General features: G+C 37.2%; 1 protein-coding gene across 6 annotated transcripts in view; it reads right to left on the reverse strand.

The window, feature by feature from the left end:
• Positions 1-589: 589 nt before the first annotated feature.
• RALYL (RALY RNA binding protein like) overlaps positions 590-25,597 on the reverse strand; it is a 390,766-nt gene continuing 365,758 nt past the window's right edge. For 4 of the 6 annotated variants that reach the window (XM_054059535.1, XM_054059536.1, XM_054059537.1 and 1 more), the window contains 2 exons: positions 22,090-22,268; positions 590-3,131 (listed from right to left, as the gene is read on the reverse strand). In XM_054059535.1, the coding sequence (XP_053915510.1) occupies positions 3,114-3,131; positions 22,090-22,268 (197 nt within the window). In that variant the 3' untranslated portion in view covers positions 590-3,113. The remainder of the gene's footprint in view (positions 3,132-22,089; positions 22,269-25,597) is intronic. The other 2 variants (XM_054059538.1, XM_054059541.1) reach the window with 1 other exon arrangement.

Here is a 25,597-nt window from a genome sequence, read left to right on the forward strand (position 1 = left end):
TTAGTCACATATTAAGAGAAGAAATTACAGAACTGAATTAGTGCATAAATCAGAGAAAATATTTATTTACAGACATGTAAAAATTATGTTACAACATTTCAAAGAAAACTGTAATGAACCATCAATCTGCTCTACATGGGCAAACCCTGAATGTTTTAGTTCTGACTTGCAGTGGTACCTATTAAAAATATGACTGCTTACAAGATTGTAGCTATCTACATAGTTTAAGTGCAATGATTCTTCAGAACTGAAAATGGATCTACAGAGAAAACTAATAAGAACTGCAACAATATGTAATACAAGAGTTTATAAACCTAAAAATACTTTTTCTTGATCCAAACTTTAAAGCTTTTTAGTAAATATTTTCTGGTCATGCAGCCGCACAGGTTAGAAACAAGTATCTGAAATACACAGAGTGTATAGATCTGTGTAGAAAACGAATTTGTTTAATTCAGGACTGTCCATAGAGGATTTTATAAGATATACAAACCAATTGACAAAATCCTTTATGCTTCCTATTCTTCCATATTGCAAGGCATAAGCAATGTTAAAACAAAACCACAACCGACAAAACCCATGTAAAAGAAGTGGTAGACAACACCAAGCATACAGCATACATGAAGAGAACTATCAAGCTCTGTTGAAGCTACCAGCATCCTCTGTAGTGATTTGAAGCAAATTCGCCTTTAAGAATCCTTATCAGTAATGGACTGCATGGCACAGTAGGCTTCTGGCTTGCAAATGAAGTAGTACCTTGTAGTGTTATCAAAGGTGTCTTTTTGTGTTCAAAATATATTCAGCAATTAAACTGTGGTGTGAAACAGTGTCGACATTATGATTGTGCAATAATTTCTGTGACTACATTGTTGGTAATGATTGGAAAGAATTTCTAAAAATTGAAGAGTACTTTGTACGATTATTAGGTCATTTGGAATGGAGGTGATGAAGAGATAATACACCTAGCTGTTTCTCATACATAGTTTATCAACACTGATATGAGAATTAATCTTCTTGGGTGACATTCTGCATCTTTTAAGTCAGGCAAGAATTTACATATTTGAAATAGTCAAAATGTGCTGCTAAGGTTTGGAGTTCTTTTTTTCAAACTGTGAGCCAAACGTGGAGATCCTAAAATGCCAATTATTTTTGCATTTTTACAGTTAAAAATGATCATAAACTGTACTAATAGATAGAAAGTGGAGAAATAGTCCACCCTTTGATTTGAGCTAATATTTCACTTACACAGAACTAATATTTTTTGCTGCACTTTTCTGGGAGTGTCAGTCTTGGTGGATTCTGAAGTTGCGATTCCTTATGCTCAGGTGTAACTACTCATACTGTTCTTTCCTTAATTAAGTAGCTAGGTGCTACTCAGCACTTCGATAAACTGCTTAACTCCACAGACAATAGACAAGCTAAAGATAAGATATACAAACATAACTGAGAGCGCTATGTTACAGAGTCTCCTAATGAAGTAAATTTCCAGTCAGTGATAGATATTAAATTCAAATGTATGATCTTCCAAATGCTTGAAGAATATCAGTCCTTCTTTGATGACTGTCTCCATGCTGGAAACCTGACTGGAGACCTTGAGCTCCCATCTCCGCATACACCCACTGTTTGAGGTGATTCTACCACCTCAGAAACGGCTGGTTTTTATAAGCATTTAAAATTTGGTCTATTAAAGAATGTTTCTGGTACCTGTATTTTCCTCTTGCTTTCAGCCTACAGAAAATGATTGAAAGGGCAAGGGAAGTGTTCATCTTTGTGGTGCTTGATCATACCAAATACCTATGGCCATGGATACCAGTGGACATCAGGGCTCTGTGCTGCATAGTGGCATGCAGCTGGCTCTGAGCTCCATTTGACTGTCTAAGGTACTTCTTAAATTAATGTCTCTCCCTCTTGGAAGGCCATTGCTATTAGGTTTTTTCCTCCCTGCAATCACTTTTAAGGTGTCTCTCTCTGAGTATATTTCACATAAGAATATAGATAAAGAAATATCTGTTTCTCATTTCATGTAATCTGCAGTGCTAAGGAGGTCTAGCTTTGGAATAGGGAACAGGTTGGTACTTCCATTAGAAAAGAAGACCTTGTACCACTATACCACTACATACTTTGATAACCTTAGTATCTCAGTAACACAAGAGAAATAATGCACCCATTTTGTTTGAAAGGAAATATGGTTTATTAAGAAATTCTATACTGAGATTCCCCCTCAACATCTGTAATAATTAATTATTCCAACTGCAGGATTTTAGGAGGTCTTTAGTGGTTCAGGGGTGGAATAAATACTGCCAGAATAATAAACTGAAAAGTATTCAACAGGATAACTCATGTTGTCAGATATTGGCAGTCTGCAATTAATTTACCAGGCTAGACAGGAGACCATCATATAAACTTTCCATGTAGTAACAGCAAACTGCCTTCAGAGACTTGCAGGAACAGCTGTAACAACTGTCTGATGAATGGCATTGCAGAGGGTGCTTATCTGAAGAAAGGGATTTATGGGAAGATCCCATTTATCAAGGATTGCTCTCTTATTTTGGCATTTTCACTTTTTAGCTGCTAACTCTATTAGTAAAAATAATTATTTCCAATGATGAATACAATAAATAAAATAATGGAAAATACCGTACAATGTATTTAATTGTGATCTTGTTTGAATTAAACTGTAAACAAAGAAGTGCAATATCACCTGACTCTAAATATGGTAAAACAGTAAAACATGCTAATCATAAAAATAGCTTTTAGAAATATACATTTGTATATAGTGTTTCCCACACCTGTTAAATATGTCCTTCATATTATTATGATACAGTACATTGGCCTTTAAGACATCAAAATTAAAAAAATAATACCAATAATTAGCCAGAGAAAAACACATTTACAATCTAAACCATAAAAATCTGACAATTGTACAGCTTAGAACATATAAGAAAGGGATTTTCTAATATTTGAACAATAACGTCCATTTTAATAAGTAAATTGAATTTTCATACAAATTGAGTCAAAGGTTTTGCCAGCCAGTAAGAAACTGCAGTTCACATTTTTCTGTGGGGAAGTCAGAGTCTCTCTTCTCAGCCTTCAGGAGGTTTACACGTGACATCTCATCACTTGATCTGTAGAAACTGAGCAATAAAATGTTCACTTTAGTATGAAGCCACAGAATTTCCTCCAATAGAACCTCAAAAAGAAGCCAAAACAGAAAAAGAGGAAAAGAGGGGAGAGGACTACGTCTTGACTTTTTTCAGGAATCAATCAAATTTCAATATCTGTCAGACTTTCCTACCTTAAACCTTCGAATGTTAAAGGAAAAGTCATGTACCTGCCGTGGATGATCAGGACTGTGCAACAGTCCTAAGTTAGACTGCATGGCTCAAAATAACCACAGTGAATCAAGCAGGAGCTGTTGAGGCTGAAGTATTCTTCCTTTCAATAATGATATGCAAACAACTGCTGAATAATTTCTATTTTAGCCACAGAAAACAGAAGAATGTATCTTAGCTGCTTTGCAATCAACCGCTTTATTTGCATAATACCATTCAATGTAAATAAATTGCATATAGGATTCTTTGCTTTGGTCCCATCAGATTTATTCCAGACCATTTACATTGACTATGTGTTTTCAACAATGTTTATAGTTAGCAGATTGATGGATTTTTCCTCAATGACTTCTCCTTTGACGTTGTCTATTTTATTGTTGTTGTGTACTTGCCATAGGCTTTAATTGCATATCCTTCAATTTCTTTTGTTATTTTACCAGCCACAGAGTGGAACAACGAAAGTACAGTGTCAGCCAACACTTTTGAGGGTCATTCATTAAGCAGAGGCATGGGTTAGTTGATATCTAAAAATCTGAGAGTCCTGCTATGTCACTTTTTAATGCTACTATCTTCAATTAGGCATTCAGTGATGCTGCAGGGCAGCATAAGACATACCAGCTCCATCTACCCAGAGAAAAACTGACAACACATTTCCAATGACATCTGCCTGGAAAACTGACAGTAGAAAATGTTAACGGAAATAGTTTCTTTTTTTTCAGCGAAATTTCAACATTTTTTTTTTTTTTTTATTTAACAGGAAAAATACCTTTCAGTCTTTCTATTTTTTTTTTTTGATTGTATCATTATCTGTAACTGAAACAGAAAACAGCTGACAAAACTTGGTACATCGCTGATCAAAACCTGAAGAATTTCAAGATACTATTTTCAATCAATTTCTCCCTCATTCAGTGAGTTTTAAGCGTGCCTTTTTCCTTCCCAGTAGAAAAAAGGGATTATTTCAGTTAAAATTTTCATGTATTGAAAATCTGAGTTTCCAATGGAAAAGGTTTTATCAGAAACATTGGAATCCCTGCAGGACTGGCCCTCTGCCCTTTGAAGCAGCCAGCTGTCAGATTTCTCCCTTCATGCAAGGGGAGCACCAGATTTCTGGTTGTACTCTTCACAGATAACCAGAATTAGGAGAAAAACTCATGTGAGAGACTTTCTTTTTTTCAGTTAAAATACACTGCAACTATTATTCTTTACTTGCGTAGAGAAAAAATATGAATCTCTATTTTCAGCTCCTCGGACAAACTTATCTACATGAAAGAGATTTTAAAACTCTCCCCTTCAGTCTGAGAGGGGCTAATGGTTGTTAAGTAGCTATTCATCTTACAAGAAGTAAAAAAGTTCCACTGTACATCCAATTAGCTCTGAGAGAGTTCCTCTTTTCTAGCCTTCACCTATGCTTTGCTGTTCCATTATGCTATTATAAAAAATAATAATTATGCAAGTAAGAAAAGGGGAAGATTTTCGAGCTATTTATTGAAGCTTTTTCCCTGCCATAAAACTTTCAAGCATTTACCTGTCACCAGCACTTAAAAGCTTCATTAGGTTACTGTTATGAAGTGGTACCGCTAACCATCTGGATCCCAGTCATTAATGCTGCTTTGTGTTTTTTAGAAACAATGATAAAAATATACCATCCCCACCAGTTCAAAATCTTGTATTCTTCCTTCAGTGCATGGGCTTGTTATTTGCCTCTTAATGAAAAAAATCTTAAAGACTGAGAAGAAACTTTAAAATCTGAAATAATCAAGCTTTTATTTTCCACCGAATGACAGTAACCCAGGGCTATGATTAATCTAGTGTAATGCAGTACTAATTTTATTCCATTCTTTCTTCTGAATAGTGTGCAGTTTATCAGCTGGCTTTATGGTAGTGCTGATGGTATTAAAAAACCTCATGATGACTAATTTTTTTTAATCTTTCCATTTCCTTCACATTATATATACAAAAAAATCATCCTGACACAACAAGAATGAACTGAATTACATTTAAGCCAGCAATAAGGCTTTCATTTGATGTAATTCTAACAGAAAACCACTTTAGAAAGCTCCATTTAAACATAATGCATTTTAAGAATTGAATAACCCAACTGAGCCTATAGCCTTGGCAGATGTAGACAATATCAGAAAAACAGTATATACTGCCCTAATTGCCATCATAATCTCTGAAAAAAAACTGGAGATAGGTTATGGAATATTTATTGATTCATTTGCCACCTGAAATTATTTCAGCTGATTTTTCCCTCTCTGGGTGGCTTTTTGAGCATGAGCTGCTCAAAACAGTCATCTTAGGCACTGCATTTCAGTCTTCCAGAAATGCTATTGCTACTGTTATTATACATTCAGTAGAATACTTTTAGCGTTTTTACCAGACCCAAATTATAGTAGATTCAAGTAATTTTAACTTTAATTTATTACAATATATGTAACATTGGAAGGCCAATATTAAATATTAAACACCTCACTAAATGAAAGTGGAGTTCTACTTCATGGGTCCCAAACTACAATTACTAAAAATGGCAGAGTAAGTCAGATGAAATTCAGTAAAGATCTAGAGAGTTTTCTGTTTTGTCTTTCAGAGGATCAGTGGTTTTATCATTTACCTCCCCTCAAAGCCTAGATATTTCCAGTCTTTACATCTGCAGATCTTTAAAAATGTCCTGCATGTAAAGGACATTATTTTGTGGAAGAGCCTGACCATCTGATCTCCCACCAGATGACCATTTCCTCTAAGCTCTCTGCTTCATAGTGACCAAAAAACCCCACAGTAGTATAAGCTTGCACTCTGTGTTTCTCCTTAAAAGCCTTTTACGAGAAGGCAAGATCAACATAGGGTAAAAACTTGCAGACACTTCTTCTGGAACAAGCTGGGCCACCCCCATGTCTCCAGTCTCCCCAAGCAGCCTGAAGGTGTAATTGTGACCATCACTTCTGTAGAAGATGGATGCTGCTGCCTTTTCTAAACGCATTCCCGTGGACTTTTATTTGCCTGCAGGAGGCATGAGTTTTAGTTTCTCCTAGCTGGATCCAAACAAAGCTCAGCTTCTTCCATGCTCTGGTTATTTTCTTCTTCCTTACAGTTCTAAATAAAGGTAAACAGCAGGGATATGTTCCTTGTTTTTCATAAATATCTCATTTCCTTCTCACAGGGTTTATGGGAAAAATGTTCTTTACTATGCTTAACTTCCAGACCTGGATGTACAAGAATAAATCTTACTGAGAGCATAAATTCAGTGTATGTCCTTGGGAGGGAGTATTAAAAATGCACCATGACTAAATGGCACAAAAGATGTACATGATTAACATCCTCCCTTGTAGCATGCAAAGAAAATGTTTAGAGAAAAGTCACATAGAACGCAGATATTACAGAATTTACTCTATGATTTACCTCACAATAATTATAAGCAAAAAGAGCATCCGACATGTATATGCAAGATGTTCATCTAATAAAATGCATGTTTTTAAACAATTAATTGCTCTGAATAGCTTTTGTGATAATATTAATCTTAGAAATTCCCAGAAAATGCAGCTAAACAGTGGATGGATAGATGAGGGTCCACACATACATGTGAGCTTGAAACCTAAAGCCTCAAAAATCCTTCCACTTGCCCTCCTGACTCTTTTTCCTTGCCAGATAAAAGCATTTTCAGGACTGAACTGCTGAGTTTAATAGCTGTTAAGGGAAGCATCTGAAGTGGATTCTGACCGTTTCTTGCTTTCAGGTAAAATTACATTTCTATCTCTGTCAGGCTCCTGTTATTAGGAGAGTTGATGCCTGACACCTTCCCAGGTTGTTGCTGATGTCTGACTAGGCTTTGGCAGTGGGTTATTTAACTGCCAAACACTGCTTTCTGCAAAACAGCTTCAAGGCCCATTAAAATGCAGCTGCTGCACTGTCCTTTCACTTACAACACTGTCCCTCATACTCGCACTACCTCAGACTGCAATCATAGCACCATTGCTTTTATTGTGCCTGATGCTCGCTCTTATACTGTTATTTGTACAATGGAGAATACTGCACCCAGGGCCACAGATGTTAATACTATGTCCTTTAGGATAGAATACTCTCTTTCATCTCTAATATGTTTTCCTGATGATGAAATTTACTTTCTGGACAGCCAAGGAGTTGAGAATCTGAATCTGCTTGCAGAGCAGACTGTTTTTAACATCCCTTCTCCCCCCTCAATATTTGTTAGCCATTGTTGATCAAGTTATTTCCCTAAAATGAGAAAAGTCAGGATGAGTTACACAAAGTAGTAGTGCAAATTGCCATTCCGTTTATTTGCTGCATCCAGCTCAAGACAATATCCTCCTTTTCTCTTAAGCAGGCAGCTCACACTGAGTGTAAAACCCAGTAATTTATGTTTGTAAGATTCCATGGGGGCATGTGCTTCTATTGGCCTTTACACAGCATTCATCATCATGAATGGAAATCCTCAAGCAATGAACAAAGCTTTCCAAAGAACCTTGAATTTGTATTAGCTATCACATCGACTCCATAGCTGTGTTCATTTGAAATACACCTTGTATTTTTTCTTGATTTAAAGCATAAAATCTCTAATTAAATAGCACAGTTCTATAGGTGATTTAGATAATGAACCCACATGGAATGTAAACGCTCGATTCAGTAGATGTTAACAGGGGAATATGAATGTGTGTTATATCACATTTGCTGATGTCATTTGTAAGAATTGTAAAATATGACAGACAAAAATCTATGGCACTAAAGCAAAACTTTTTATAATGACTTAGTGATAGAATATTCACTGCATATAACAAGCAGAAGGAATTATGTAGTTTGGTAAATATTAATAAAGAATAATTAAAGAAAGTAGTTGCACCCTCTTTAAACCTTTCTTCAAATGATGAAACCTAATCATTATCTTTTGTACTCTGTCAATCATTCTTTAATTGCTGAAAACACCTCAGGATCATTTTTCTGTTCAGTGAACAGTTTAATTGCTTTGAAGTACTAGTACTTATGTGAATACATGTGAGGATGCCTGTTTTACTCATAAGTGAAAGCAAACTTCTATCTCCTTTGTATTAAAATGCCCTGTTTCAATTGCTTGCCAGATAAAAATCAACAGGATGATTGAGATAGCCCTGTAAAATACTAAATTTTCCCCTAGACCTACATAGCTTTTCTTTCTCAGAGTCCTGCCTAGGCAGATTTGTAATGAACACTCTTGGGTGTAGTAATGGAGACAGGAGCTAATATTCAAAAAATACCAGTGACGACATGCTGCCGTTAAGATGATGGTGAGGTGTGAAGCTGGTGGAACAACTTTGGCATTAGAATTGCCATGGTCATTTGAAAGCTTTGCTGAGAGTAGATTTCAGGGCAGCAATGAGGAACAGGAAAAGAAGTGTATCTGTCCACCACACTTTATTCTGTGGGTTTTCTACTCACTGTACTGTGTTTTGCAGCAAAATCTTCCTCTACAAAGTCCTTTTAGCTGTAGGAAAAGTCTCAGGGACTAGTAGTACAGTTTCTGCTGGTGGTGGGAGGAATCTGAAGTTGGAGGCATAGCATCTTCTGCAGAGTGTGGGATGAGCTGCAGGATCTCTGAACAGGAGAATGTGGAAGATATGAGAAGATGGGAAGGTGATGCTTTTGCATGACTCTCTGCCCTGAAGCCTTTACCCAGAATTTACTCACAGGGCTACCCCACTGTGGAGCTGTGCTCCCAAGGCCAGCTCTGTGTTTCATGACCTCTCTTGGCTGACAAAGTCAAATCAATGCAGTAAGGCCCCACTGATGCCGCCCCCAGAGTTTCCTCAGCTCATAACAGAGTGCCTTGACAGCAACTCAACCTGGGATCCAGTGCCAAATATAGCAAAGGGGAAAATAACCTGTTTTCCTTTAACCCTGGATATGGGTGAATATACACAGTAAACTCCCAGAGGTATGACTCTAATTGGAGACCACTAGTTTTTTTTTCTGCTTCTTGGGATTCCCCCTGTTCCAGGCAAAGTGAGTCTAACTGAGTGCTAGCATGGTAATAATCATCCTTTAACATTCTGAATGCTATGAAAGAGATGGTTTTAGTATGCAGAGTGCTGTCAAAGTTGTAGAACAAAATTCTGTCTGAATTAACCTCTACTTGATGTTAAGAGCAGGAATCGCCCAGTGTGAAGTGGTGGTCCAATTAGTATTAATACTAATCATAGAAGCATTTAGATTGGGAAAGAACTTTAAGATCATCAAGCCCAACTGTGAACCAAACACTGCCAACTTCACTTCATATTGAAGGCAATAGTTACTGTCTGACTGATGCTAAAAGTGCAGGATTGAACACACAGCTTAAAGTGTAAAGAAACTGCTTGTACTGAGGCCACTCACTCTGTCTACACTTTAAGTAGTGTATTTTTCAAATATACGAAAGTAGGAGTTTACTAGAATGATCTTAATCAAATTACAAGGAAAGCCCCTGCTAAACTTTATCAGTACTGCCAAATTAGTGTTTAGATGGGTATCAAAAAACAAAGTGCACCCATGCAGGAAAAAGAAATTGTATGCAATGATGGTAATAAGATCAGGAATGTCCTATCTAATCAACAGGAAATTTTTTAGTTACTCAGAGGCAGAAATTTTGCTCAGCATAAAGACCAGGTGGAGCAAGGTAAAAAATCATGTAAATAGAGCAGTAATGGCAAGGAGAGCTTACTGGAGGAAACAGTTGGAAGCATTTAGTGTGAGATTACAGAGTATATTGGTTTTTATAGCAAGGTTTGGGTAGCGAGGGAAGCTACAAGAATAGTTTCTGTAAGAAGCTGCTAGAAGTTTTCCCTGTATCCAATACGGCCAATGCCAGCAAGCTCCAAGATGGACCTACTTCTGGTCAAAGCTGAGCCCATCAGCAACAGTGGTAGGACCTCTGGGGAAATATAGAGAAGGGGGAAAACTGCATCCACGGAGAGGAGTGAGAATAGGTGAGAGAAACAACTTTGTCGACACCAAGGTCAGCGAAGAATAAGGAGGAGAAAACACTCCAAGTGCTGCAGTGGAGATCTCCCTGAAATTCATGGTGAAGAATACGGTAAGGCAGGCTGTCCCATTCAGTCCACGGAGATTAACAGTGGAGCAGACATCCTCCTGCAGCCTTTGGAGGACCTCATACTGAAGCAGGTGCATGTCCAAAAGAAGCTGTGACCCCATGGGAAACCTGTGCTGGAGCAGGATTCTGGCAGGACCAGTGGACCCAAGGAGAAAGGAGCCGACACTGAAGCAGGTTTTTCTGGCAGGATTTGTGACCCCGTGGTGCAGCAGTCTGTTCTGAAGGACCGCACCCAGTGGAATGGACCCACCATGAAGAAGTTAATGAAGAACCATAGCCCATGGGACTCATGTTGGAGAATTTCAGGAAGGACTGTCCCCTGTGGGAGTGACCCCATGCTGGAGCAGCAGACGAGTGTGAGTTCTCCCCCCTGAGGAGGAAGGAGTGACAGAGAAAACCTGTGATGAACTGACCATAACCCTCATTCCCCACGCCCCTGCACTGCTGGTAGGGTAGTAGGTAGAGAAATTTGGGAGTAAAACTCAGCTTGGGAAGAAGAGGGGTGGGGGAATGGTGTTTTTAAGATTTCGTTTTATTTCTCATTATCCTACTCTGATTTGATCAGTAAAAACTTAAACGAATTTTCCCAAGCTGAACCTGTTTTGATTACGATGGTAATTGTTTTGTGATCTCTTCTTGCCCTTATCTTGACCCATGAGCCTATTGTTATGTTATCTCTCTCCAGTCCAGCTGAGAAGGGAAGTGTTGGAGTGTCTGGGTGGGCACCTGGTGTCCAGCCAAAGTCAACTTGCCAGTCCTTTTGGGTGCCTCGTGTTGGGGCACACAGAAATACTGGGAAATCTTGGAGAAAACATAGGAAAGAGGAGAGGGGTGAGACTAACAATGGTGCAGCAGATACTTAAAAGGTGCAACAGTGTACTGAACTAAGAAAGTCAATGAAATATACAGGATGTAGAGTTACCTGCAAAAGACTGTTACCTGTGAAAGACTTGATTTGTGAATGTGATCCAGTTGGAAATGATAATAAAAGTTGTTTCTGCTTGGTATTTTCCTGCATAATTCTTATTTCAATGCAAAGTGTGTAGTAGTGCATTGCATTTTTATGAGGATTTCAAGCATTCAAGAGATGCTGCTAAAACTAAAAATTAGAAACTTGGTTGTTGGACTTGGGGTTACACTGTGGTCTGCAAATGGTGCAGAATCATCTCGTAGCTGAGAAAGAACTAGTGTAACACTGCAAAGAGGAAGCAGAGAAGAATTTGGCTTTTTGATTTTCTGTTTATCGGGGCTGGAACACAACTTTGTCTTTTTGGAAGACATTATAAAACTGTAGCGCACTTTTAGAAATCAATAGCAACAACAATTTGGAAATTTCAGGTACACATATCAGCATAACAGGCTGGCTAAGATGACATTTGATTAACTTCCAAATCTTCGTTTTAGCAGACTGAGCTTGTTTTATTCCTCACTGATTGCTTTTTTGTTGAAAAGGCAATTACAGTTCTATCGCCTTCTAAATAACTTCCCTTTTCTGAGGGCTGTAAATGCCTATGTACAGATAAATTCAATCTGCCTTTCATGTTTTTGTATTAATCATGCAGAAAATCTTCTTAGCAACACATTTATATTTTCTCAAAAAAACTGAGACCTTTTGGAATAATTGGGTCACTAACTGCAGCGGCTCTGCAATTTGTATTGAAAACATAAAAACAGATTTAAAATTTGTGTCTGTTTATATGGAAAAATAACAACCTTTTGGCTTTTCAGTGTTTACCTCTCTCTACTTGTGTGAAGACTTTCGACAGAAAAATGTTTCCTCTAAGGGTTTTTCATTCACCATTCTTGAGGCTCAAGCATACCAATAAAGCCTGTGAAATGAGTATTTTCTAGGGGAACTAAAGCTATTTAAGACTGACACAGCAGGAAAAATATGTGATGTATGTCAATTGTTCAATTTCAGTTAAATCTAAGAACTTGAGATTTAAGCAGATAGGTTCAAAATCATAGCCAAACATAGACCCAGTGGCTGGTCTGAATCATTGTGAAGGATTTCAGTGTGCCAGTCAGAGCCCGGAAAACACCCATGTACTTTTCCCATTCTCTCACCACATTCCTATTGCACCTTATACTACTGCTTTGACATCGACGCTAGGTTATGTTCAGATGCCTTCTTTCCAAACTTAGGACTGAGAAGGTTGGTTGCAAATAATGGGTGAACCAAACTCAACCGGGCATCTTCAACAAGTTATCCAAAGTCTGCTTGAGTCAATCAAAATACAGGGAGGTAAAAGAGGAACGACTCCACCAGATGTAGTGAAAACTACATTGCAAAAAATATTTGGTGTAGAAACTGAAATCAATCTTTGAATTTAAAGTGTTAAGTTACTTCAATTAAATCTGATGTTTCTTTACAAGCCACGAGTTACAACAAAAAGCTAGCAACCTTTATAAGCCACCATCACCCTCTCCTCAAAAACAATCTAGGTTTGCTTCTGGATGGTAAATGTTTGAATATCCTTCTATCTGTACTGGACTCAGAGGTTGACGTTATGCTCATAAATTTTAGGCTAGCAAAAACTACAGAGCTAATTCTGATTTGCTTACATAGAATAAACATAATCAGGCTACTAGTACTTGATATGAAGGTCAATTACATTGTACTGTAGAGGAATTAATCTCATTTAGGCAAGCATTTTGTTTACATGTCTAAGTGAATTTTTGGCCTGATCTGACAACATCATTTGCCATCAAGTCGCAGGTTGCTTGGTTTTTTTTCCAGTTGGAGGCACAACTCTTGGTTTTGGCAGCTGAAGCTATTGAAAACCATGTCTATCTTATTCTTATCTAAACGTTTATAATAAACATATAGCCTTGCCTAAAAAGAAAAAAAAATCCGAAATGAAATTAGCATAAAAATGATTAATGAATACTAAGTAATGATAAATCTACTGACAGTGGATCAATAAAGAGCAGAAACTGCATCCCCCCCGAAACAGGCAAAGCGTAAAAGCTACCCTTTCGAAACACAGGTCCACAGAAAAGAAGTGCACGGGATTGACACAAAATTAAAATATGTTAGGGGGTAATCAAAAGTTATTTTACTTATCAGATATATCACCAAGGTGTCACCCATGCTATTATTTCCAAACAGGCATATCACCGTCTGTGGGGCTGTAAATCCCACATACAAGCCAGCACTCTGTATTGACAGGCATTTGTTAACTAAGTGTACTTAGGACTAGATTCATGCAGCACTGGGCTATAATCAGCCATTGCTTCAGGCTGTCTAGGGTAGTCCAAAAACCAGAATTTTGTGAACAGTTCTTCAATGGTCCTCAGGGAACAAAGCAAAGAAAAAATCCCCCTCTATTTAATGTTTGTACCCATTTATAGTCTCAGAAAAGATGTACTCCATTTAAACTGCCTAAGACATGTGATTCCTCTAAGCTCGGTGGGACAGGGTGTAGGAAAAGATGACACACATTGCCTAATCTTGCTTTACGTGTCTGGGCATTTTGCTGGAAGCTGCTGGCACTGTTTATCAATGTTCGCCCTGCAGGGTCTGACTTGCCCAGAATTGCCTTGCCTATGGACCAACTTCAAAAAGAGAGGCTATGCTAATAGTTCTTACCAGAATATGAAGGAAGTTAAATGATGACTGAAATGTCAGGGAGGTCAAGGCCAATGCAGGGTGCAATGAAAAATTAAAAACAAAAAAAAATCATTGATGAGTATATTCGATGTTGTTCAATGGGCAAAAATAAAAAATGCATTTGTTTTTCACCGGAAAACATGTAATTTTTATAAGTTTAAACCATATATATAGGGAATGTTCCTTTCACACATGTTGTCTGTAGGGTCAAAGACACCCATTTGCTTGACCTCAGAAAGAGGGGCTGAATCTATATTCACATTTCATCTGCTGAGCTGCATTGCCCACCACATTGGCTCATTTGTAAAGCTGAGAATGGGACCCAAATTTCCTGATTCCTTGTTCTTTGCTTAAAAATAGATAAACTGAAGGAGAAAACCATTCATTTCACTGTCTTTGGCATCAACAATGTAAGATGCTAATGGCCATAAATAAATTATATTATTTACATTAAAGTGTTTAAAAATTTTATGGTTTTGAATTTTTTTTTTTTATTAATTGAGGACTGAAAAATAAAGAACAGATTCACAGAAATAGATGTCAAAGGTAAGGAAATTATTTTGCTCATTCATTTTCCAAATATGCAATTACAGGCAGAGAAGTCTGGTGGTAAGAAAGACACAAAGTGCATAACAGTGCTTGTGTTTTCTGCAGGTTCCTGTGTGATATGTAGGGCATAGAATTCAAATAATTATTAGAAAAATGTTATGTAGTCAGTCAGGAGTAACGTGGCTAAAACCCTGAGCACCACTTAGAAAGTCTACCTCTGAGAAATCGACTGCCAGGAAAAATGGGGAGGAGGAGCTGGTAGCAAGGCCTTTCCAATGACTCATAGGACAACGTGCGAACAACAAACACGTCTACTGTGCTACTGCATATATTAAATATAACAAAAGGGCATCTCAGGATGTTTCTTACAATTCTTGATTTCATGACATGCTTTTATTACTTTCTCTAGATTTTCAGTCACAGGTTATTAGATTTACTGCAGATTTGGAAGGTACAACACATTAGTATCTGTCGAGTATGCTGCCCCTAATGGCTTCCTTAGCTTGCTCAAGTATAAACATCTTGCACTGATATTTATCAAGTGAACACAATCTTTTACCTATTCATTTGTCTTGGAAATGAAGAGCTTCATGTTTCCCCTGATACTGAAAACAAGATTTCAATGAAGTCAAAAATGTTCAGTGCATTGAAAAGGCTAAATGTTTCTGTGTTTCTTGGTCTCAATTATATTTAAAGTAACCTAAATAAGATTTCTGGCACCCTGTTGCTTCAGCCATTAACATTAATTAGAAGTTTTGTCCTTTTTTTTTTTTTCCTAAGTAGTATCTGTATAAGTGCACTCAGCAAGCTGCAAATTGCAACAGTAGCTGTTGATCTTTTTGACACGCCTAATCAGCCTAATTCTGCCCATAGTAGAAGAGTCAGTCTGGTCTGCCCTGGTGCTATTGACAGAAAAGAAATATATCTAAAAGGGCAATGAAAAATCCACTATGATTACAATAAAAATTTAAGTACTATAAATCCTATCAAATAGCCACATATTTTATCATCTTGCTGTTTGAGATAAGCAGAATTGGGCTTAAACTACATGAAATTAGTCAGACAAACTTTTATTCCTTTTCTGTAGATCTTTATTTTACTCTCTGCTGAGTGCTTTCATTGTTGGTTTCTTATACAAAATAATGAAAGTAAAGGAAGTTTCACTGTTTCATACAGATTTGCTATTATATGACTTTATTTTCCCTTTAACTACTTATAGGAGAGGGAAATACTTTCGATGAGTTTTAGCCAATTGGTTCTATTGATTTCAATGATATTTGCATCAATTCTTACAAGAAATGTAGCTATTATTATGACATTTTTATCTTTCATATTGAAGCTCAATGCAGCAAAAGAATCATACTGTTTCTTTTGTCCATGACAGTTTGTGGTATTTATGTTTGAAACATGATGATCTAGCAGATATTAGAAAAAAATCCGATAGACTGAGAACATGCAGTGCAGAGGTGGTGGATAAGAGTAAGAAATGAAATATCCTTGAGGGGTAAAGGTAACTGAAATATACTTAATAGAAAGGAAGTATAATTGTTAGAAAAAAATGTAGTAAATATACATGGTAACTAGAAATGTGCTTTGCACAGTCTCTGTACTTATTGTTTCTGATATAATTTAATAAAAATGCCTCTCAAGACATTTCATTAAAGGTGACTCATTACTGTGGAACTTCCATCTTGCAGCTTGTGTGGCTTCATTATTTTTAGTGTAGCTACACCAGCATAAAATCACAATGATATGAATATAACCTTCAAATTCCATCCAAGCTCTAACCAGAGTCTGATATGAGTTACTACACCATAAATCTATTGTATTTGAAATAATTGGGATCACATGCTCTAGCAGAAAACTTTGTTTACTCTACTGAATGCTTAACTACTGAACCACAATTGTGCTATTATTGTTACAGTTATTTATTATGAAACACTGACAGTTTGATGGAAATTATTCTTCTCAGGCAATGTAATATAGATATAAGTGCTTGTGTATAAGTAATTCCAATCAATTAGTTTGTTGGTATTTTATTAAGTATTAGCTGAAAGTGAATTTTTTTTTCCAAATCTACAATACTTCAGGCTTTCAGCTAATTGGATGCCACCTTTGTTATTTACAAGGGGATTGCGGTGATAAGTTATAGTTCATTTTGAGTCAGTGCTTTCTCAATGATCAATTAGTGCCATTTGAAACAAGTTCAGAGAAGTTACAGAAATGCTCTGGGTGAGTAGGGAAACTGCTATGCATGCTGATTCAGAAATGCTTTCCCTGCATGCTCTTAGCTAATGCTACTTCTAGTAGGGAAAAAGAACTTGTTTTAGAGGCGCTGAGGGCAAGATGCTTCTTAAATATCAGGAAGTGTGTTGGACTGTGCTACAAAGGTAACTTCTCCTCTCTACTGTGCAGCTACAGGAATAAAAGGAGGTTATTTGCTTTCCTTCCCACTCCTTGCAATTTAAAGCTGTGGCAAACACCTGAAAACAGATTGATATCAGTGATGACCTGTGTTCTGATGATTTGTGGCCTGTTTGTGATCTGTGTGTGAGGTGAATTTGGTAAAAAGGAAGATCTTTCTTCCTAGAAGCTTATTTTCCTTAAGATGAGACTGGAAGCTTAGTAGTTGAATTGCTTTTGTCATGGTGTTGGGACAATTGAGATTAAAAGCAGTAAGAATATGTGCTTACTAGGAGGAAGTACAAAGGTTTTAATTAATTGCAACAAGAAACTTCCATGCAAGAAAGCTTGACTCATTCGTCTAGTAGAATCTGAGATAACCAACTACTTGCTTTTTTAACTATAAGGAGCAAACGAAACAGACTTGAAGTTTTCATCCACTCTAGTTATCTCTGATCTTCAAGTATTGAAGTATTCAAGACATGAATTGCAGAGTAAGCTTAGGAGTTACATTCCAGGTTAATGATTATTTATATAATGATTATATATATATATATATATAACTATAACATATTATTGGGTGCCTTTGTGCAAGGCACAGTGGAAGACCAATAAATAAGAGCAAGTGGGTGAGAAACGTATGATACTCTTCACTGAGTAAGTTGGAGTCAACTATTTGACTCTGTCAGTCTCTCCTAGTGTTATCAATATGTAGGAGATGTTTTCAGCTTGAAAATTCATTTTACTTAAATTTCATCTCTTTCTGCTATAAGCTTTGCTTGGTTAAGGCTCTTAGTGCTTAAAATTTTGCAGAATGTACCAGAAACAGAAATTATAGTTGGTTGTTTAAACAAAGGGTTGTATCTTTAGCAGGATGGAACATCCTGGAGCCTGTCACAGGTGACTGGTGGTTCAGAACGAGCTGACCTTGACGGAGGAATATTTTGCAACTCAGCAAGTTAAACAACTGCAGAAGTGACCAAGAGTAAACTATCCTATTTTAATGTTGTTATAATGCGTGATGAAAATCATGCCCACAGACAACTCTGTGTCTCATTTCTGCACTCAAATGCAATAAACAGTATCTTGTCTCAGTGTGTGAGACTGGCTTATTGCACACCGGGTAACAATATTTGTTTGTGAGAAATCACTAGTGTATTCATACATAGCTGGATAATATATCTAAAATCACCATTTAAACAACTTTTCATTATGTCAAAGCAGCAAAAGTCTCTGGGGATTGTTTTAAGTGCATCCCGAAACTGGAGTGTCTGCAGCACTGGAGACACTTACTGGGACACATATGTGGGCAAACGGTACAAATTAAACTTTCCCAATAACTGATGTTTGATGCCTGTTACTGATACTTCAAATGCAGCATGTCCTTTTTTTTAGAGTTCAGATGGGCAATCAAGTTATTGTGGAGTAAAACATTTTCACACTTCAGCTGAGCAATAATGATTGTTTGTTGTCATGTCTTTAGTCCACAGGAAATAACAGTTCAGGGATGAACAACATCATGGTCTAAATGTGGACAAAGAAACAGTGCAGCTATTGAATGTGATGCGCTTTTCTGTATGTAGCTAGGTAGGTAAATGAAGAGTATAAGGCCCCCTTAAATCCACGCAAGATTTAACTCAGACTTCAGGACAAACTACTTCACATTTCTTTACAGTTGGTCTAGGCTGAAAGCAGGCATGAGAACAGCTGCCATCACTCAGTTAATGTGCAGTAACCTGTTCCTTCAAATAGACAGTGTGTGAATTTGGAGAACTGATCCTACACCCAAACCCACAGCATGCATCCTGCATAGTCACTTCCTTTTCAAGTTAGAGACAGAAATAGAGAAAGGAATATATTTCTGAGTCCTGTAGTCCAAAGATGCAGACCCACATACATAGATTCAGAGGCTCCATCCTGGCTGCATCTGGAGTTTCGCAGCAGGTCTGTCCTTATTGAACATTTCCCTTTACTGATAGCCTTAGGGCTGGTCACAGGGGAAACAAAAATGAAACAACAATATTGTTTTGCAGCAGGTTATTGGCAAATGCCTTGGCAGATTCGTAGATAAATGTGAAGCACTCTAAAAAGTTTAAGATCTAAATTTAAGTCATGTTGCTGTCTCCAGTAATATTTTTCAGACTAGTGGAACCACAACCAGCTTTGGTGCTGAACTAACTTCAGAACATTATTTATGCCCATTTCAAATGCTTTTCTATTTGCTCTGCTGCTCTTAGTGATGAAAGTATTTTTTTTTTTCATCATCATCCTAAAGCCCTTAAGCTTTATATTTGGAAAAGATTATAGCTTTCATTAAAAAATGCCTTTTGGAGTGGGTTCCTTATTCTGAGTCCAAGGTTGTGCTTTTACACATGGAAAGTTTGTCCTAATTGTTTCACACTCAATGCGTTTCATGCTAGCTCCCTCCCCTCCTTTTTTTTCTCAAACGAGTTGTAACTGGCTCCATTCCAAAATGTCACAGTCGCTGTTAGTCAGTTTTTTCTCCCAAATAGCTTAGTTTTCGTAAAACAGGAGAACAACATCTGCTAGGACTTTTTGGTTCGTAACAAGCTTATCCATCTACTTTAATTTTCTCAAAAAAGAGAGTAATGCCAGATAGAATGACACAAAACAGGAAGAAGCAGACTGAAATCTCAAGTATTCCTGCTGAGTTATTCTCTATATAATAATATCCTTATTGATTCTCTGGTTACCTAGCTATCAGTGACTGGAGTAGAAAGTAAAACTTATTGAAATAGCCATTATTTCTTCATAAATATATATAAGTATAGGTGAAAAAAAAGGACTGTATTACAATATATACCATAAACTACCAGTTTCATCTTATAATGGTATTGTCCAATACCGCCAAGTGTCTGGGTAAAAACTGTAGATCAAAGACACACAGTTCAATTTATATTTGTCTCTCTGTGAAAAACATCCATTGAATGAGATTTCTTTTAAGTAATTCTTTGTAGAGCAATCCTTTATCACATCCATAGCAGTTTTTCATTCACTGATCTTCTAGGTTTTGCAAAAGGAAGAAAGTGTTATTTTCCCATTGTAGCAGGGAAGAAAAAGAAGCTGAAGTGGCCCCTTCCAAAGCCTGAGGAAAATGGCAAGAGAGGATGAAACACACAAGGATTTTATATCAGTAGCAGCCTTGGTTCTGGGCTTTAAAGTGTGCAATACTCCCAGCTTCCTGGCCAGAAGGTCCATTGTTTAGGAAGGTGGAGGGCCTGAGCCTGCCAGGCTCTACTGCCTTGTCACTGGCCAGGATGCGCTTGACTGAGATGGTGCATATAAGTGCTCTTCTTTGGCCTTTCCTTGCTACCACCATGTAGGTGTTGGGGGGACATTGTTCATGAACCCTATGGCACAAGACAGAGGACACTTCTCTCCATGTGCAGTGGGCCACCTTCTTCTGGTGCTCAAGGGACTCGGTAATGGCATGCAGAGAAACCAGAACTGGTTTCCCACCCGCACTGTGCCTTAGATTTGTGGCTCAGACCTTTGAGCTGACTGGAGTTGTGTTTGCAGCACCGCACTTCAACTAATGTCATAACATAGATCTTTTTATGTTATGGAAAGGCTTCTTAAATTGGAAGCAGTGGTGTGCAAATGTGGCTCTGCCTATTCCAGACTTTCACTGCCGATAAAGTTGTTGTGTTGCTTGCTCTTTAGAAAATTTCCTGTTAAGGCCTTTGCTAGATTAAAAAGTTCTACATCATGCTTCATTATACAGTGTAGACATATGCTAAACATGTCATTCTCATAGAGTGAAATCACAACACGAAATGGCCAGAGGCAAACCTACTGTATGTTAACTTTCCCACTCAGTATTAGCAGTAGGGAGTGTGACACCTAATTAGTTCAAAACCCAACAGTCTTGCTAAACTCTGGTTACCTCTATTGCTAATATCATTTCAGCTGATGAGGTGTTAGCCGTGGTTGGATATTATTATTTACAACTATTTATTCATTGCAAAATTTGGGCTTCCTACAAATTAAGAGTGGCAAATCTTACAGATGTCCCCAATAAAGGAGATGTCTCCTGTAAAGGAGAACCCATTCCTTTGAGAAAAAGTGATAATATCATCTGTTCTCCATCACATTTAGAAGATGAGGCAATTCAGGTTGCACTAGCTTCTCCTGGGCATAATCCTCTTCAGGTTTTATAGATTGAAGAGTGCTTTATGCTGGCTAATGGGACGTAAACCCTCAAATTTGCAGTAGGTTTAATTTGTGTTTACAGCAAGCAGTACAATACACTGGTTGGTCACATGTCCTGCTACCGCAGACCTGGTGTTGGTTCAACCGTGCCTGTTGCTGACTGACTCCTGTTGGCATCACTGAATACTTTTTACAGTACAGACATGATTAAATGTGCGTTAAAAAGCAAGCAGGGACAGTGACACTGAGTGACAGGAATGATTTCTGCTCAAAGCAGAAGAGAATGGAAGCTGGGCAGAGAAGGAGAGTATTATAAAGTGTCTAAACAAATGTGACTGATCCATCCTTATCAGGAATTAAGAAAAAAGTATAAATTTGACTTTCAAAATATTTTTTAATGTATGTCTAGAAGAACTCAGAAGTTTAAGGTATGATGGGCATTTCATGAAAGGTGCAGGTACGGGTTGAAAACTCAAACACTTTTTAGTCAAACATTTCTTAGGGAAAAATCCTTACATCAAAATTCTTTAGCGGGCAAGGCAGCCTGCATAAGAAACACATGGAAGACAGGGACTGTGAATTGTGGGGGAGCACATATTTAGTAATGAGAAAGTTTTCCATTCTAGAATCTTACTTAATTTCAAAATGCTCCAATTAAAAAAAAAAAGTAATATTTTCCTTTTTCATCCACATTTCATTAAATGTAAAATAATAAATGTAAACCAATTTAAAGTACATTTCATTTCCTTTCTAAAATCACCAGCTGTAGTAAAATATGTTTTTTTGGTTTATGTTCAAGCAGCCTTATAATTAATCGATTCTGCAGTGTATGAAGAATGCAGGACTAGGCAAAATATCACCGTACTCTTGTGAGCATTTTTGTTAACCCAGATAGTTGGTTCTCTGTGGTTATTTGTAGCAACTGTATAGAGAGACATGGCATGGTTGTTCCTTACCAGCTCATTGCTGCCATCCTCATCAAAATCCTCCTCTATACCATCAGTCATCTCTTCTCCATCCCCATCTGCATCTGGCCCTCCTTCAATCGGCTCTTCTGTAGAGTTATCTGCGTTCTCTGATATGCATTCCTCTTGAATCAAATCAGCATTATCTTCCATTTGTTTCTTTTGAGCTTCTGTAAGGAAAACATACTCTATATAGAGATTCAGTAGATTTTCCTACTGGTGGCAAAGAAATTGCTCAGAGGAAGAAATCTAAGCTTCCATTTCCAGATGATCTAGTTTTGTAAAACTCAATCTGTTACTATTTATCAGGAAAATATGATCAAACTCATAGTATCAACATGCTGATCTACCCCATGCAGTGGATGAAGGCTTGATTTACTGGCAGATCCAGCCTTTTGATCTTCTGGACTTTGTTTTGCTTTAGGAATCCAGTTGGCATAGTCACTGTATATTTATTAATCTGTAGCCAATGAGAAATTTATAAATCTCTGTGCTCTGAGAAGGTGAAAGCTGTTAAGCGCCAATAAGCAAACAAAGATTTGCATAAATTTGCTGTATAGCTCAACAACCATACAGATAATCAACAAATTTTCTGGACAACTGTTTTTATAGAATAAAGTAAGTTTCTCCCCGGTTTTATAATGTGCTGAGGTAACCAGAGGATGCTGATCTCCAGTTACCCAGATATAGGGCTTCCTATGATTTCTGCAAAGCAGTGAAAAAAAAGACCATTTCTATGGAGGCCCAGAGGATCTGTCCTGGTTGGCTTAGTGCAAATAGCTATATTGTTGTGATTATGTATTGTGAGACTCTTTGATATCCTGAGGAATTTCATCCAGCCAGCAGAAATCCAGAAGAGGATTGAGGGAGTCAATGTCAGAGACAGAATGGCCAAAAGAGTGGTTGGAGGGATCAGAGTCTTATTCCTATCCACCTTCGGAGTTTAAATGGAAATCTTTATGTACTCAAAGCGAATATGGAACAGATAATTGTTTGCATGTACCTGGAGTACCAATGTTTTTTTCCATCTGAGGATGACAATATCCATAGATTTTTGAATTTCTTTCTTAGTTAGATTGATTGTTCTGTAACACTAGTAGTGCATCACCTATCTTGTTGGACAGCAAATGAGTTTGCAGATTGCCTATAAAGCTCTATATTTTTCAGCTCTATGAATATATTATTTTACTAGAAATCACCAGCTGCATATAATAGCCAGATCTGCTTGTATTTTTCTGTATCATAGTCTTAAACCAAGACATTTGTTTTTCTTTCTGCCTCTGCACATTTATTTTGCAACTTTCATCTCTTGTCTTTGTTAGTCTCTAGTCCCTCATTTTCAAATTAATTTACTGAAAGCTTAGAACAATAAGGCTTCTCTCCCTTAGTCACATAATTTCTTTAGAAATATTATTGAACTTTCTGTTTCAACAGTACTGCAGTCATGCATATTACTAGAAGATTAAGTTCATGGAGCCTCATTATCTATTGGTAAGGTGCTCTATACAATACCATGCTAGTTATAAGTAATGGTATTCCTTGCCTTGCTGCTCAAAGAAGTGTTTATTGAATCAGCTATGTCTGCTATGTCCTGCTAAACTACCTTCTGCTTCAAGCCACTTCTGAGATTAACCCGGCTGTGGCAGTAACAACTGAATCAACTTTGGTCAAGGCTTTCAAAAAGGGTTCCTGAAATTATGGACTTCATACATTTAAATGGGAAAACTTTTAGGACACAGATGCTAAAATGTTAGGTCACTTATTTAACTGTCTGAATGAAAACCTAGACTGGGTTCTTCATGGGGGTCTAAAATACCAGCTCAGCATCTAACCCTTTTGGGCTCTTCTGAGAAGATAAACTTAAGCTCCTACCTTTCAGCACCCATTTCTGATATTATAGGGAAAGCATTCTCTAACATTTTTTTTACATTAGAACAGCTTCCTCTCCCTGGTGTTCCTGATTAAGGTTTTTTGTGTGCAGAAAATCCTCTTATCTATATTGATAATAATAATAGACAAAACATCAGTAGTTTCTGTAAGAAGAGTTTTCATCCAATTGTAAAGAAGTAACCAATGCAAGCATAACCCTCTACATCACATCAGGAGACTTAAATGGGGATCCAGGTTTAGTGGTGGTTTTGAGGCATTTTTCCTCCCCGCACCCTCCAATGAAAGGCAAGGAATATGGGAGACAGGTTTGCACCTGATGTTTCTTAACATCAACAATTTGAAACTATTTTTTAATGTCTGAAGAGATTATTCATTGCTTGTGTTCAAAAGGCATAACAGTAAGATTCAATACAAATCAATGTTTTCCTCTTTCAGCTGATTTCTATTTAAATGAGTTTGCTATAGTCCTTTAGTGAAAGTGAAAATTGGATATCAAAGTACAATGACGTGCAGGTTGTTTTGCATAGTAATGGGTTTTATATAAAGCTCCCTGAAGTAGAAATGCGCCACCTCAGAGCATCTCAGTCCACAAATGATTCAACGGAGTGTCTTGCGATTATATCTTCACTGATTATAGCAACTTTTATCTAACTTTCATGAAGTACAAAATAGAATATAATGAATATATATTGTGTACAGTTCTTTTAAAAGAGATAATCACAATCTATACTAATGGTTTACCTTAGACTATGAAAAAACTACTCAACTCATATTGTGCAGTAAAATATAACATCTGAGAGATTGATCTTTGCATGTCAACTTAGAAAATGATTTCAAATCAAGATAGTTTTTTGGTTTTGTTTTTTTTTTTTTAAAAAATTGTTAACAACATAATATTTTTCTGTCAGCCAGTGGTAAACATCTGGATTGAGACACCTCTGCAATGGAACAGCAAATGCCACAGGCACTAGAACAAGAAGGATCCATACCTAAATATCTGTTTTGCCTGTGCCAGGTTCTACTGCTAATTCCCACCAATATTTTAGACAATTTGATGGAGCTCTATGTGTCCTGTTGGCTCTTTTGAGCTTCATGTAGCTTATTGAAGTTTGGCAAAGGACACAAATTTGAGTGCAGAGACACTCAGGAAGCTGTAGATTTTGAGGCAGAATTTCTTTCACACAGTTCACACAAAATACATTAAAAAAATTCTTCTGAGAATGGAGAGAGGAAAAAGAAAAGGAACATTGAGATTTTTCCTGAGATAAGGCTTCCATTTCACTGCTATCTCTCATCAAAACCAACTTGCTGGTACATAGCTCCTGTACAGAGGTCTACTGTGTGACTTATGAGGAAATAGCCAAGGAAATACCATAGAGAGTGGTAAGAGATGTGATTATTTTCTATATATACCATGGTGAAAATACAACCTTTTAAATCTGTTATAACTGCTATGTATGGCTTTAAAATGCTGGCAGGTGATATCATTCGGCTAACAAAATGATCACTGCAATGACAGAAGTGAAGATTTGACTAAATTAAAAAGTAGTGTTGGATTTTGTAATTTCCAAGTTCCGCTTCAAAACACAACATTTCAAAGCATAGGAAA

This window comes from Cuculus canorus, chromosome 2 (assembly GCF_017976375.1).
Source record: "Cuculus canorus isolate bCucCan1 chromosome 2, bCucCan1.pri, whole genome shotgun sequence".
Taxonomy (NCBI): domain Eukaryota; kingdom Metazoa; phylum Chordata; class Aves; order Cuculiformes; family Cuculidae; genus Cuculus; species Cuculus canorus.